At 44.8% G+C, this 14863-nt stretch overlaps 1 protein-coding gene across 10 annotated transcripts in view; it reads right to left on the bottom strand.

The window, feature by feature from the left end:
• The window catches only part of TTLL5 (tubulin tyrosine ligase like 5), a 234578-nt gene that overhangs the window by 56933 nt on the left and 162782 nt on the right, over nucleotides 1-14863 (bottom strand). For all 10 annotated transcript variants that reach the window (XR_005659888.1, XR_005659889.1, XM_039911662.1 and 7 more), the window contains one exon: nucleotides 10101-10296. Coding sequence is in view for 8 of the 10 variants with exons in the window: in XM_039911662.1 (XP_039767596.1) it covers nucleotides 10101-10296 (196 nt within the window). In the remaining 2 variants the exon portion in view is untranslated. The remainder of the gene's footprint in view (nucleotides 1-10100; nucleotides 10297-14863) is intronic.

The following is a 14863-nucleotide window of genomic DNA, read 5'->3' as shown; positions in this document are numbered from 1 at the left end:
CCAGAAATGCTCTAAAGAACCCTTATATAAGCTTTCCTCCTTTATAGTGTTTCAATCAATTAATAATATTTGTTGAGGATCTTCTGTGTGGTGAGCACTGTATTAAACTCTTGGGAGAGAACAATATTCCCACTCGCAAGGTGCTTAAAATCTTCAGAGGGAAGAGAGACACTAAAATAAATAATCGATAAGAAAGAGCAGGTTAGAAAGTCTAAAGATATGTTGATAAATGCTATGAGGGGTTGTGAATACTTCTTTTATGGTATTTGTTAAGGACTTAGTATGTGTCAAGCACTGTTCTAAGCGTAGGGGTAGGTATAAGATCATTTGGCCCCATATGGGACTCATGGTGTAAGTAGGAGGGAGAACAGGTACTGAATCCCCATTTTGTGGTTGAGGGAATTGAGGCACAGAGAAGTTTAGTGACTTGCCCCAAGTCACACAGCAGGCAAGCAGTGGCACTGGGATTAGAATCCAGGTCCTCTGGCTCCCAGACCTGAGTTTTATCCACAGAGCCATGCTGCTTCCCTATTAACTGCCTATTGTGCACCCTTGGGCAGGTCATTTAACTTCTCTGTGCCTCAGTTCCCTCATGTATAAAATGAGGATTAAATACTATTCCCTCCCACTTAGACTGTGAGTCCCACAAGGGACAAAGACTGGCCAACCTGATTATCTTGTATCTCTCCTGGTGCTTAGGACAATGCTGGGCATGTAGTAAGCACTTAATAAATACCATAATTACTGCTATTAAAAGTTTGGTGACAGGGAAGTGCTAAAGTTTCAGTTGAGGGGATAAAAGGCGGTGAGAGTCTAAATAGATCAGGGCAGGACACCTGGAGATATAAATTCAGAAGGGCTTAAACAATGGGGAGAGCAGTGGTGGTCTGTTGGATGTGAAGGGTTGGCTGGGGGCAAGCTGCAATGCAGTGGTGGGAGAAATGAGATCAAGGCACTGTGAGAATTTTAGCTTCAGAGGAAAGAAATCCAAATTGAGGTGTGGCGAGAAGAGTAGTTAAATAGGAGGATGTGAACCGAATGAATGCTTTAAAAACAAATGTCAGGAGTTTCTGCCCGCTGCTGAGAGGGAATGAAGAAAGAGGGAAATGTGTGCAGAACAACTTTTTAAAGAAATGATTCCGGCATCAGGGAAGTACGGAATGGAGAGAGGATAAAGTGGAGGCAGGAAAGTTAGCAGCAGTTTGTATGGAGAGGAAGGGGTGGATTCTGAAAATATTGCCAAGGAAGAAACTGACATGATTTGGTGACATACTGAATGTGGGTCTCTAAACGAAAGGGAAAAGTCAGGAAGTCAGGGTTACAGTTTGAGAGATGTGGAAGATAGTGATGGCGTCAACTGTGATGGGAATGTTAAGTGGAGGAGAGAACTATGGAGGGAAAAAGAGGAGTTCAGTTTTGGACATGTTGAACTTGATGTTCCGATAGGATGTCCTGGAAGAGGAGCTACTGTGAATCACCTTTAGACTGTGAGTCCCATGTAGGGTAGGGACTGTGTTCGACCTGATTATCTTGTATCTACCTCAGGGCCTGGCACATAGTAAGGACTTCACAGGCAGAGGTGGCAGCTGATGCCATGGGAGAAGATGAACTCCCCACAGGAGTGAGATAAACTGAGAAGAGAAAATAGTCTTGAGGGACACGCAAGTTTAGGGAGTGAGAGGCAGGGGAAGAGCTTATGAAAGAAACTGAGAAGAACTGGTGAGAGAGTCAGAAGAAAACTGGGAGAGAACCGTTAGAAAAACCAAGGTTAGATAGTGTTTACAGGAAAAGGGAGTGGTCCATGGTGTTGAAAGTAGCCGAGAGATTGGGGACAGTTAGGATGGGGCCTGTAAGATTTGACAAGAAGGAGGTCATTGGTGGCTTTGGAAGGAGTGATCTTAGTGATGCAAAATGGGCAGAAGAAGAACTGTAGAGAACCCAGGAGGGAGCTGAATGAGAGGGAAATAAAGACAGTGGTTGCACACAGCAGGAATTTCTGACAGGAGTGGGAGGAGGGGGATGGGGTGATATCTGGATGGTGCAATGAGATCCACAGAGGAGACACGGATGTGTTTGAAGGCAGAGGGGAAAGAGCCAACAGTGATTGAAGATGAGGGCCAAGGAGATAAGAAGAGTAGTCTCAAGTTTTTGGAGGTGGAGAGATAGGATGGCATTGGAGGTGCAGTAGAGGGGGAGATTTAGAAAGCGGGAGGGAAGCAGCATGCTGTAGTGGAGAGTGTACAGGCCCAGGAGTCAGAAGGTCATGGGTTCTAATCCTAGCTCTGCCACTTGTCTGGTGTTTGACTTTGGACAAGACACTTCAATTCTCTGGGCCTCTGTTACCTCATCTGTAAAAGGGAGATTGAGATTGTGAGCCCCTAGTGGGACAGGGACTATGTCTATCACAATTTGATCATATCCACCCCAGTGCTTAGTACAGTGACCGGCATATAGTTTGCGCATAACAAATACCACAATTCTTATTTTTATTATTATAAATCTTCCTGATAACTAGCTGGGGTTTGGAGAATGGACGTGAAGGTGAGAGAAAGATTTTGGTAAGTCATCCATGACTGTTTTGATTTTGTCAACAAAACAGACATGACCTTTAGGGATGGTGGGGTGAGGGAGGCCACTGGGGTTTTCAGTAGGGAGCTAAAGGTCTGTAATAACTGATGGGGGCAATAGGTATGGGAGTTGATGAGAGAGTAGAAGTAGTACTAAGTAGAAAAGAGGGCAGAGTTATAGCAGGTAAGAATTCAGAATTGAAATTAAGATTTCATTTCAAGTGGGCCTGGAGCACAGAAGCAGAGAGAGTGAAATGGGAAGCTGGGAACCATTATTATTATTATTATTATCATTATTATTATCTCCTTATTCCTCCACTAAGGAGATAATAATAATGATAATAATAATAATAATGGTCTATGTTAAGTGCTTACTATGTGCCAAGCACTGTTTTAAGCGCAATGGAGAGGGCAGAGTTGAGGTAATGGATCTGTGCATCAAAAAGAGGCACAGCATGGTCTAGGGGGAAGAGCACAGGCCTGGGAGTCAGAGGACCTGGGTTCTAATCCCACCTCCTCCTTGTGCTGGCTGAGTGACTTTAAGCAAGTCACTTAAATTCCCTTTGTTACAGAGGGGTTACCTTATCTGTAAAATGGGGATTCAATACCCTTTCCCCTTCCTGTACAGAATGTGAGTGCTGTGTGGGACAGAGACTGTATCTGACCTGATTATCTTGTATCTTTCAGCACTTAGAAGAGTGCTTGGCATATCGCATGGGATTAACAAATACTACAATTATTACCTAAAAAAGGAGAGTTGTAAAGGGAGTGCAAATGGGGAGTGATGACCTGGGATAAATGGAGGGGGATCTTGAAATCTGGAGAGGTGAAAGGACAGTTTGCAGGAAATGACACCGTGGGAGAGAAGGCAGGTTCAGAGGTGTGGATGGAGAGGGGGATTTCACAGTCGGAGGAGCTAGAAATCATACAATGACTAGTGATGATACAACCCAGGGTATGTCCAAGTAAGATGAGTGACTGTGGTGGGGTGGAACGGTGGGCCACAGAGTTGAGTGAGAGGATGCAGGAAGATGTGGATGTTGAAGTCCCCGAGGATCAGCATAGGGGAGGCAGAAGAGAAGGGGGAGCTGAGAAGGGTGTCAACATCCCTCATAAAATTGGAGGTGGGACCAGGAGGCAGGAGATGACAGCAGCTAGTAATTGTAGTACATGGCAGAGGTGGATGACGTGAGCTTCGAAGAAGGTGAGGGATGGATGGGGTGAGTTGGCTTGAAAGCTGCATCTGAGGTCAAGGAACAGGCTGACGCCTCCCCACTGCCTGCTGAGATGGAGGAGTGGCAGTTGGTGAGGCTTCCTCGGGACAGGGGAGAGAGAGAATCGTTTGGAGAAAGATCCAGGTCTCTGTGATGGTGAGGAGAAGCGGTTACTGGGTTGAGAATAGGTCAAGGATGAGAGAGTTGGCCCTCAAAGGAGCAGGGGCTTGACAGGCTGCATTTAGAGTGGACTGAGGGGTGGGGGATGAGAGAGGGGGAGGTACAAGGGATGGGAAAGTATTGTGTGATTGTGAACTGCCTGGGTGTGTTGCTGAGATGGGTCTGGGGTAGCTGTGGGGAAGGAGAACAGGGATGAGGTAAGCAGAGGGAGGGGTCGGGGAGGTAATGGGTTTATGGCTTCCCTGAGAGTGTTTGCATATACTCTTTTTAATAAGATTAGAAAAGGTCTTTAAACTCACAATCAGCGAGCTCCCTTTCTGGCCGTTTGTTTTCTTCGATTTAAGATGTATGCCTCTGGTCTGTTAGTTGGACAATATTAGTCCTTCCACCTTAATATCTTTGGAGGCCAAATGACCTCCCCCATCTCATTAACAAACAGTCTTGCTCTAATACCTGACCACAAGCAGGGCCAGTTTTTACTGTGTTGTCTGCTCCGTGCAGAGCTTGTGGGGGCTTCAAATGGACTTTGTTCAGGCCCCCTTTGGGATTTTACAAATCAATCAAGAGTATTTACTGAGCACTTACTGTGTGCAGAGCTCTTTACTAAGCACTTGGGAGAGTAATAATAATAATTATGGTATTTGTTAAGCGCTTACTGTGTGCCAGGCACTGTACTAAAGCACTGGGTGGATACAAGCAAATATCGGGTTGGACACGGTCCATGAAAAAAGTGGGGTTCAAAGTCTCAATCCCCATTTTACAGACGAGGTAGCTAAGTACACTCTAACTGAATTGGTAGACTAGTTCCCTGCCAACAAGGAGCTTAGAGTCTACAGGGGGAGATAGACAATAATATAAATAAATTACAGACATTTACATTAGTGCTGTGGGGCTGTGGGTGGGGTGAAGAAAAGGTGGAAATCCAAGTGCAAAGAGTATGCAGAAGGGAATAGGAGAAGAGGAAATGAGGGCTTAGTCAGGGAAGGCCTCTTGGAGATGTGCTTTTAATAAGGCTTCAAAGGTGGGGAGAGTGATCGTCTGTTGGATATGAAGGGAGAGGGCGTTCCTTGGCCTCAAGGAAGGTCTTCACTGTATCTTCTGGGTGTCTCTGCAAAGTCATCAGCTGGGCAGCCCTGACTCTTAGAGAGCATTTCTGAACAACTAGGACCTCCCACTCCCCAAACACCTTTCTTCTAAAGAGTTGAAAGGACTCCTCACAGCATTTCTGAAGGGCAAAGGGGGCAGGTTGGATTGATTGACTGTCCAGTCCTGTTGTCACATGGGGTTGGGACAACCTGTAACATTGAGAAACTAGACCCAGCCTTGTCACCCAGGATATGAAGCCGGATGAGTTACTGAAAAAGAAGCTGGGGATGGAAGACTGGTGACCTGATTCCAGCAATCCCACCAGCCTGTTGGACAAGTCGCTTAAGGCTCTAGAATTCATTCTCTTTACCTGTAAATGAGGTTAATAACACCTGTCCCACCTGATCTCACCCCAATGTTATGAGGATAAAATGAGATGACTGATGTCTTGGAAAATAAAAGAGCTATATAAAAATTGAAGGTATCATTATTACTATGAGGGAATAGTCAAGGAGGCTGTAGGCTAAACAATTCAAATAAAGTCATGAAACATCCGGAGCCTTGTAATCTCCTCTGCTGCAAGCTCCTAGACCAACTTTGTTTTCTTTGCTTTCTGTCAAATTCTATGGTTATGAAGATGTCTCCTGAATAGCCTTGATGGCAAGGTCTTTTTGGCAGGATGGAACACACTAAGTTCATCATGCTAGCAAACTGAAGACAAAGACCCCCTGAAATCTCTTGTTGAGATTCTCCCTACTCCCCCTCCCCCTACAACATAAACACTTCGCAGTTGGAGTGCGCCGAGAAAGGGAATTTCTAACCCGGTGCACTGAATTATATTCTGGATCAGGGCAACCAGAATCGGTCATATATCAGATCTCTTCCCAACCCGAAGGTAGTTCACACATATTCTCGCATAGGGGCACATGGAAAGCTGTCAGCAGATGACTTTGTCACAAAATTCAAAGCTATAGAAGGGTTTGAGAAAGATCCACTGATATTAACACTGAGCTTTCCCACCAGCCCCTGCCTGACCCAGGCTCACCAAAGTCTTCTGGCTTTACTTAAGAAATTGTGACAAACACTCCTAAATCTGCTTCCAGCCTGGTTTAGAAAGGTACTAAGGAGGGGAGAAAAAAGGGGCAAAGAAGATCATTTCCCTCTTGCACATACTGACGACATCTGAGGAAATCATCTAAAAGATTCTGTTTGTCTTCCAAATAGCATAAGGGAGAAAAATAGAAAGCTGGGGGAAACAGGAGGAAGGAGGTGGAGAACAGAGAGAAATCTTTAAAACCAAGCTATTTCTTGGGTAAAGGAAACCACCATAGAAAGGTCCCTACTTTTGCTGTTCTGTGCACTACTGGGTTATTTTCAGTTTGCATGACAGAGGAGGGATTGGGAGGGAAGAGGCGAGGGGGTGAGAGCAGGGTTTAACAAAGGATCACTTTAACAGAAACTACTGAGTAATGGCTCTGCACCAGGCCAAGAATAACATCAGTTCAATGTCGGCAATTAGAAGTGGGTCAGTTAGGCCCCAGAGTCAGCTCGGTTCAGCCTTCCTCACAGACCCCAGCACGGAGAGCTACTAACACTGATGTCATCAGCAGGTTTGTTTTCCCCCCACAAAAGCCCCTCGGATAGAGATGAAAGGAACACTTTTTGCCTTTTCCTTGAGGGGCAGTAAGCCAGCACAAAAGGCAGAATGGGTGAGGAACCTCAAGGAAACAACTTGGGAAAGCAAGCACACAACAACACAAGGGGGATATTACAGATCTTTTTGCAGTTTACTGTATTACAATGGCCTCCACAAACACTTGAATAGATCCTGAATGAATTTACCTTGATACCAATCTTCCCACTCAGGGAAAAATCAGCCTACCACCTAGAAAAATTCCAGTAGTCCCTTACCCCGCATTTAGGAAAAGGAAATGAGTTGCACCACTTACAGAATGGTGCTCGTGAAACCACTGACATATGACTGTAGAACACAAAAAGGGCAAAATAACTCATTTATGAAGAAGCTGCAGTAGAAGGGGAGTTACTATAGAAATCCTCAGGAAATAAATTTTGCTGGGGAGCTTGAGAAACACTGGATTTTTAATATATCTAAGCTCAGATCTCTCTCTCTTTTTCTCTCTCTCATACACACACACACACACACCAAAAAAAAAAAAACTAGCTCGTAGGACATCTAGAAATGGGGGAGCTGCCAATATTTGAGCTTCTCTAAAAGATCTGGAAAATAAATATGACTTCAGAATTTTAGGAGGGTGGTCCCAGGGCAGGAGGGATAATAATAATAATGGTAATTTTAATGATGGTATTTGTTAAGCGCTTACTATGTGCCAAGCACTGTTCTAAGTGCTGGGGGGGAATATAAGGTAATCAGGATGTCCCAAGTGGGGCTCACAGTCTTAATCCCCATTTTTCACATGAGGTATGAGACCCGGAGAAGTGAAGTGGCTTGCCCAAAGTCACACAGCTGACAAGTGGCAGAGCCAGAATTAGAACCCATGACCTCTCACTCCCAAGCCCGGGTTCTTTCCACTGAGCCACGCTGCTTCTCATAGGGATGTGTGGAGTGGAAGAAAGTAGAGAAGGGGAGAAACACTCTTTTTAGAGAACAGTGAATTGTAATTTCATTTCATATTTCTCCTTCTGCCAAATGGCCTGGATCACACTTATCCCCTACATGTCTTTATCCTAGGACTGTGTCTGCCAAATGGCTCTGAGTTACTTGACTCTCTCACACTCCTGTCACGGGATTATCCCTCTGCCAGATGGCTCTGTGTCTTATGATTTGAGTGTATTGCTAGATAGTGGAGACGATCAAAGTTGGTGAACTTTTGGAGACCCACATTTCTAAGATCTTATACTGGATTTGCTCTGTTCCATCCCTTCAGTTTAACTGGGGCTAATTGAAATTTAAAAGACCAGAAAAGAAAAGACAAAAATCAAAAATCACAAATCTTTCAGACATCTGGAGGCCCAAGCAATCTGCTTCCAGTCAGGAAAGGGTAGGGAATTTCCTCAGAAATTTAACATGAAAAGGGCCGTGGAAACATCATCTAGAACACTGTTTCAGCATCTTACTGTGCACAGTGCACTGTTGAAGACGCTACGATGTAATCCTTGAGATGATGCAATCCTAGAAGGGCACCTCCTTCCACATCCATCCCAGGAAAGGGGTTGTTAGTATTTTGACTAAGAGGTCTTTCTTACAAGTGCCTGCTGGAAAATGCTTTAGAACACCCTCTGATACTATCCAGATTCCACAGGACCACAGAACACCTCGGAAAGCATACCAACGTGGCAGCGGTCATCCGCAGAGCAATGAAAGGAAGCTATGGCTCACAGAGGCTGTTGGTCACAGCACCAAACTTTCCATGTACCAAGCTAAGAATTCATTAAGTAGTACACAGTATATAAATCTATGGCTCAGAAGACAAGTGAAGAAGGCCAAAAATGATCAGAACAGGTGGATTCTGGAACTGAAAACGAAAGGGTTAAAATCCCTACTGGATTTTGTGTTTTCACTGGAATGACTCCAAATGTCCTCTGAAATCTAGTGGGTGCCACGGAGCAGTGAAAATCCTGAGAAGCTGATATGCAACTACAATAATGATGATGTATGTGTTATTTCCCTGGTGATTACTCCTCCCAAGCTAAAAGGATTTTGATTCTTTTGCTCTCCCACCACATTCCCAGAACTTCAATCTTTTTCAGTCTCACCTTTTCCAGTTGAACCTTGGAAGAACAAGGGGGAGGAAACAGATATGCGTGCGTGTGTGTGTGTTGTGTGCATGTATGTGTGTATAAGTCTTTGATGAATGATTTTCTGTTCTCTCTCCAGTAGACACGAGATAACTCCCTACTTAGGAGTTCTGCCTCCTCCTCGAGGTAGATATTCTGCCTTTCTGAGACATACATTATAATTGCAGTTCACTGTAAAAGTGGTTTCTCTAACTCAGCGCATCCAGATTCCCAAAGTGTGGCCGTACGGTCGATTCTCCAAAACCGAAAGGAGCAGCATAGCAGGAGGAGCAGTATGGCTTAATGGAATGAACATGGTCCCAGGAGTCAGAGGACCTGGATTCTAATTCAGCTCTGCCACCTGGCTCCTCTGTGACCTTGGGCAAGTCACTGAACTTCACTGGGCTCAGCTTCCTAGGCTGTGGAATGGGGATTCAATACCTGTGCTCCCTTGTATTTACACTGTGAGTCCTATGTGGGACAGGGACAGTGTCTGACCTGATTAACTTGTAACTACCCCAGTATTCAGAAGAGAGCTTGACATATAGTACGCCCTTAACAAATACCATAATTAAAGGATGAAGTAAAATAATCAAGAGGGAGGTGCTTCAAAATGGAAAAAGAGCTAAAAGTGGAACTGAAAAACTGTCTTGCCCCCCTTTGGATTTTATGGCCAGAAGCTGCTCTTTTCTTCTGCATTTCCTTCTCCAACTCACATCAACGGTTCAGAGAAAATTTAATTTTGGTTGTCTATGTGGCCGCTAAGTTTTGATGGCAGTTTCTTCGAAAAATTAGACTGGTAATGAACCTGGGTAACATTTATGAAATTTAAGAGCTTCCGGAGCTTTGTTCTACCATCTGTATGTCTTACATGCTTCCACTTTTTTTTCAGACAGTGTCTCTCTATCTGCTCTTCTCTATGGCCATGTGAAAATTTCCTCATCTATATCTGTGAAGACACAGTGAGGTACTGTTTGAAATCATCTCCAGGAAGCCAACACAACAAGAGCTTGTCTTGACTGCAACAGAACGTACTGAGAAAAACGGGCATTATGATAACATGGTGGTTCTGACCCGAGAGGGTTTTTCAGTTGGTAAAGACTCAACTGGAGCTCTTTATCTAAGATGAGCCAAAGGGCAAGGGCTGAATTAGTCACTTTTGGTTCCCTTCCTCAAAAGGGTGGAAATCATGAGAGAGCCTTTGGAAACCTCTGCTGAGATGAATTACCAGTCTGAAGATTATCTTCACTGGAGATGGGATGCCGGCATCCCACGAGCCAGTCATTTCCTCAATTACCTGGTGCCGAGCTCGGCTCTGGTCCAGGGGCTGTCGGGACTGGAGTTTCTGTTGTTCAAGCTGTTGCAGGGCAAAATGGAGCTGATAACTGCCGGCAGTAGGCTGGTACTTGTGCTGTGGCACCACTCCGGTCACCTTGCTGTAGGCATTCATCTCTAGTTCCCCTTCCCAGGCCGAGCTGTCTGTCTGCAAACCCCTGTGGAGAAGAAACAAAAACCACTTTTAAAGGGGTCGCATTTAACATCACCAGGAAATGAGTCTGCAATCGGCACCCAGCACTGAACACTGGGAGGTCTCTTAAGCAAAATGGAAAGAGGCCTTATAAAGAATTTACTGTGACGGAATACAGTTTTATCCCAACCTCTGGTTTACTCTGATTAGCCCAATTAGATGGCTCATAATTTGACCAAAAATTAATGCTAAGAGTTTACCTGACTAATCTCCAGGGCCTTCAAAACTTGGCTGAGGATGCTTGGGAGTTGGGTGGGAGGAGGAAGAGAACATAGCACTACCAAAAGCCCATCCACAGTGAGTTAGAGTGAGGCTAGACAGACCTCCGTGAGTCTTGACCTACAGGCCAACTGGTTATTCACAGCCTGGGTCCTGAAACAACTCTGACCAAGCACTGTGGGAGACAACAAAGCCTAATGGGCTGGAAATTAGGAACTTGGAGTCCTTGTCTTTGACATTCTTCAAAGTTTTGGCAAAGTCATTTCAACCCTCTCTTGGTTTCATCATCTCTAAGATAAAGAAACTACCCAGTCCACAGTTAAGAAAAATGGTATTTGTACGTTTCTTTGCCTTACACAGATGAAAAGGACACGGGGATTACTATGGCTGTTAGTAGTTCAACTGGTTGCATGCTTCAATTGTGGCTAGTCTGGTGGCTACACATGGCTCCCTTGTAGAAGACATTCCTTCAGCGCGTGGCATAGTGGATAGAGCCCGGGTCTGCGAGTCAGAAGGTCATGGGTTCTAATTCTGGCTCTGCCACTTGTCTGTTGTGTGACCTTGGGCAATCATTTAACTTCTCTGTGCCTCAGTTACCTGATCTGTAAAATGGGGATCAAGACTGTGATCCCCATGTGGGACAGGGACTTGTGTCGAACAAGATCAACTTGTATCCACCGCAGCCCTTAGTACACTGCCTGGCACACAGTAAGCTCTTAACAAATAACATTATGAGAAGCAGTGTGGCTTAGTGGAAAGAGCACGGGCTTGGGAGTCAGGGGCTGGGGGTTCTAATACCGGCTCTGCCACTTGTCTGCTGTGTGAACTTGAGCAAGCCACTTTACTTCTCTGTGCCTCAGTTATCTCATCTGTAAAATGGGGATTAAGACTGTGAACCCCAAGTGGGACAACCTGATTACCTTGTATCTACGCCAGTGCTCAGAACAGTGCTTGGCACACAGTAAGCACTTAACAAATACCATAATTACTATTATTATTACTTTGGGACTAGAATGAAAGTCCTCATGACTTGCACTTTCAGGGACCCAAAGGAGATTTGAACTTCAGCCCTCAAAGCGATCATCTACTGCCACAATGAGGACTACGTTTCAACTGTGTCATGCACGGATGGTAGCCAGGAATTTTTATGGCCTCCCGGGGTTTGAGCCCCCTGGAAGGCAATCTCGACTAAGCCACATGCCTGGTTTGCCCTAAGGATGCATGGCAGCATTTACAGGGACAACTGGAGCCAAGTGCACACATGTGAACACGCTAGACTTACTGGCCTGGTTCTCACCACTAGGCTCACAAACACAAAACCACAAACGAAATGCCATAGGCACGATGCACCCTAAATGTCTTCACGTCCAAGTCGGTCTTGGACCTTTCACTGACATTTCACTGAGTGAAATATCTGGGTGGCCTACAGATGTCAGATCAATGAGAATATGCTTCTTTAATAAATTGAATTGCTTCCCCAACTGTCTGGGCAACGTTTGCTATCTGAGAAAACTTAACCCAACAAATGCCATTATCAGATCAGACCCAACGCAGGATTCTGCCTCTGACAGTGGCATCAGGATAGGTGGAGGAATCTTAAAAGATGGGTTTATCCTCTTTATCACAAAATGGGTCAGAAATGTCCTTTCTTATACTCGCTACCGGAGAAGTAGCATGGTGTATCGGATAGAGTATGGACCTGGGAGTCAGGTCATGGGTTCTAATTCTGGCTCCACCACTTGTCTGCTGTGAGACCTTGGCCAAGTCACTTCACTTTTCTGTGCCTCAGTTACCTCATCTGTAAACTGGGGATTAAGACTGTGAGCCTCACGTGGGACAGGGATGGTGTCCGACCCAATTTGCTTGTATTCACCCCAGCGCCTGGCACACAGTAAGCACTTAACACATATCACAATTATTATTATTACCTCTCCCTTCTCCATCTCTAACTTTCCCCATAAGGCTTCATAATGGCTCACTTGGACACAAATTTATCTCAATTTTCCCTCACTTGAATTTAATCAGGTATTTCTGCCTGTACAACTTCCTATGGTAATCACCTTAACGCTTACTTTCATTTAACCGTCCAAACTGCAAACTTAAATCAATGGGTGGCCCCTCATCCCATTATGGTCTTTGCTAAATAGACATTCCCAAATACTCTCTCGGCACTGTTTGTGATTTTGTAGACATCAACTCTGTCTTCATTTCAGCCTTCATGTTTCCCGAGTGAAGAGCCCCATACAGAAATTTTCCAATCCTCTGACCAAATTGGTTGGCCCTTCCTGTACTTTCACCATTTCCATAATTTCCTTCCTGACATGTGTATAGTAGGAAGGCATAATAATAATAATAATAATAATAATGTTGGTATTTGTTAAGCGCTTACTATGTGCCGAGCACTGTTCTAAGCGCTGGGGTAGACATAGGGGAATCAGGTTGTCCCACGTGGGGCTCACAGTCTTAATCCCCATTTTACAGATGAGGGAACTGAGGCACAGAGAAATTAAGTGACTTGCCCACAGTCACACAGCATACCATACTTGAGGTGTGGGTCATAGTGGATCCATGCCCTTCACACCCAAAAGATAGGTGTCTATTATTGCCTTCCACAGAAAAGTAACCACCAGTAGAAATTTGGCTGAAAACATGCTCGATATCACCAGGCCATATTCCAGAGTCAAAATTGGATTTCTGAGAACTTGGCCTGAAACTCTGAGATGGGGATGAATTTGGGGACCCTGTATCCACTAAAAGGACTTGGAATGAAACTGGAGTTAGGCAAGGGACACCCTACTCCAGTCCGAAGCTACTTCGGAGGCTGGAGATCTGGAGAACTCTCAAATGGCAGAAACAACTCTGACCTAAGAGTTCTCGGGTTTAGAAATAACTGGGACAAGAGCAGACTGTCCCCGAACAGATCTCACCTGAAGCTTAGTTCTAAGGCTCAAGGAGCACTTTGTACTTACCCTAAATTACCCTAAGCCTCAAGAGATCCCTGACGCTTGGCATTTTGTGTGCTGTGCTGTCATAGGTGGTTAATTCCCATGCCATGTTTCACTGAATTTTATGGAGCAAAGAAATATGGGAGGAGAACAAAGAGAGGGAAAGGATGGGGGTCAACCTTGTGGTACCTGATATTTTAATGTTCTCCAATACTAGAAATCAGCCATACATTGGGATGAAAAGCTGTTCCAATGCATTACAGGATGTCAGCCCTAAATCCCATGCCCAACTCCTCCCAAATTCAGCTAAGAGAAGAAAAGAGAACAGGTGATCAGTTAAGGGGGTGGGCCAGTAAGCAAGGGGAACATATATGCTAGGAAGAGTTGCTTCAACAACTCTAACCAGACTGAAACAACCAAAGCATCGGGAAAAATTTTCCACAAAATTTTTACTGGGAAAGCTGTTTTTCATCTTTTCAGTCACACAAAGTCCAAGTCACAAAAGGAAAAGTTTCTCAAACAAGCAAAGGCTTTTTACAAAGAGACAGGAATTTTTACAGCATACTAGTGGGAGGGGGAAGGGAGAGTTCAGCTCTGTAAGCCAGTGTGCTAAGTGCCAGCAGGGACTAGCTGGCTTTGAAGTGGAGTAAGCCTGACCCAGGCCATGGTCAGTACATGGTTAATAGCCAAGTCTGCAGGGTTTGAAATAAGCAGGTGGAACTGTGACAGATACAGGGGCAGCCAGCTGTCTGTAAAAGACTGGGGTAGCCCTGGAAGCTGGATTTTCTTGATTGACAGGTCGTTTGAAAAGCTCTCTACCATCCCCAAACTGCTTAGATTTTCATCCCAAATACTATCACCTCTCAGGGAAACACAAAATGTTTCTCCCCATTAAAATAACTAATTTTCACTCAATCCCAAATCATCTAGTATTCAATTGCTCTTATTGAAAATTGCCATCTTATTTACTCTCCAAGTTCTACAACATCTGTGACCCATTGTGCAAACCCTTGCTGCCCCACCTCTCAAATCTGCCAAATACTAGTTTTCCCCGCCTTCCAATCCTTCCTAAGAACACCACCTTCCCTTGAAGCCTTTCCCTAACTGGTCCTCATCTTTCTGGTCATGAGATCCCACTAGCTACTCCAAAGAAATAATAACTATGGTATTAAGTGTGTATTTCTGCACCAAGCATTGTATTAGGTGTTGGGGCAGATACAAGATAATCAGGTTCATCACAGTTCCTGTCCCACAAGGGGCTTGGAATTCTAAATAGTCTCAGTGTAAAACAGAGGAAGAAACAGGCATAGTAGAAGTGACTTGCCCAAGGTCACAGCAGGCAAGTGGTAGTCCCAGAATGAGAACCCA

The sequence above is a fragment of the Ornithorhynchus anatinus genome, chromosome 1 (assembly GCF_004115215.2).
Source record: "Ornithorhynchus anatinus isolate Pmale09 chromosome 1, mOrnAna1.pri.v4, whole genome shotgun sequence".
NCBI classification, from domain to species: domain Eukaryota; kingdom Metazoa; phylum Chordata; class Mammalia; order Monotremata; family Ornithorhynchidae; genus Ornithorhynchus; species Ornithorhynchus anatinus.
The sequence above is the reverse complement of the archived record's forward strand: the minus strand, read 5'-3'. Positions and strand labels throughout refer to the sequence as shown.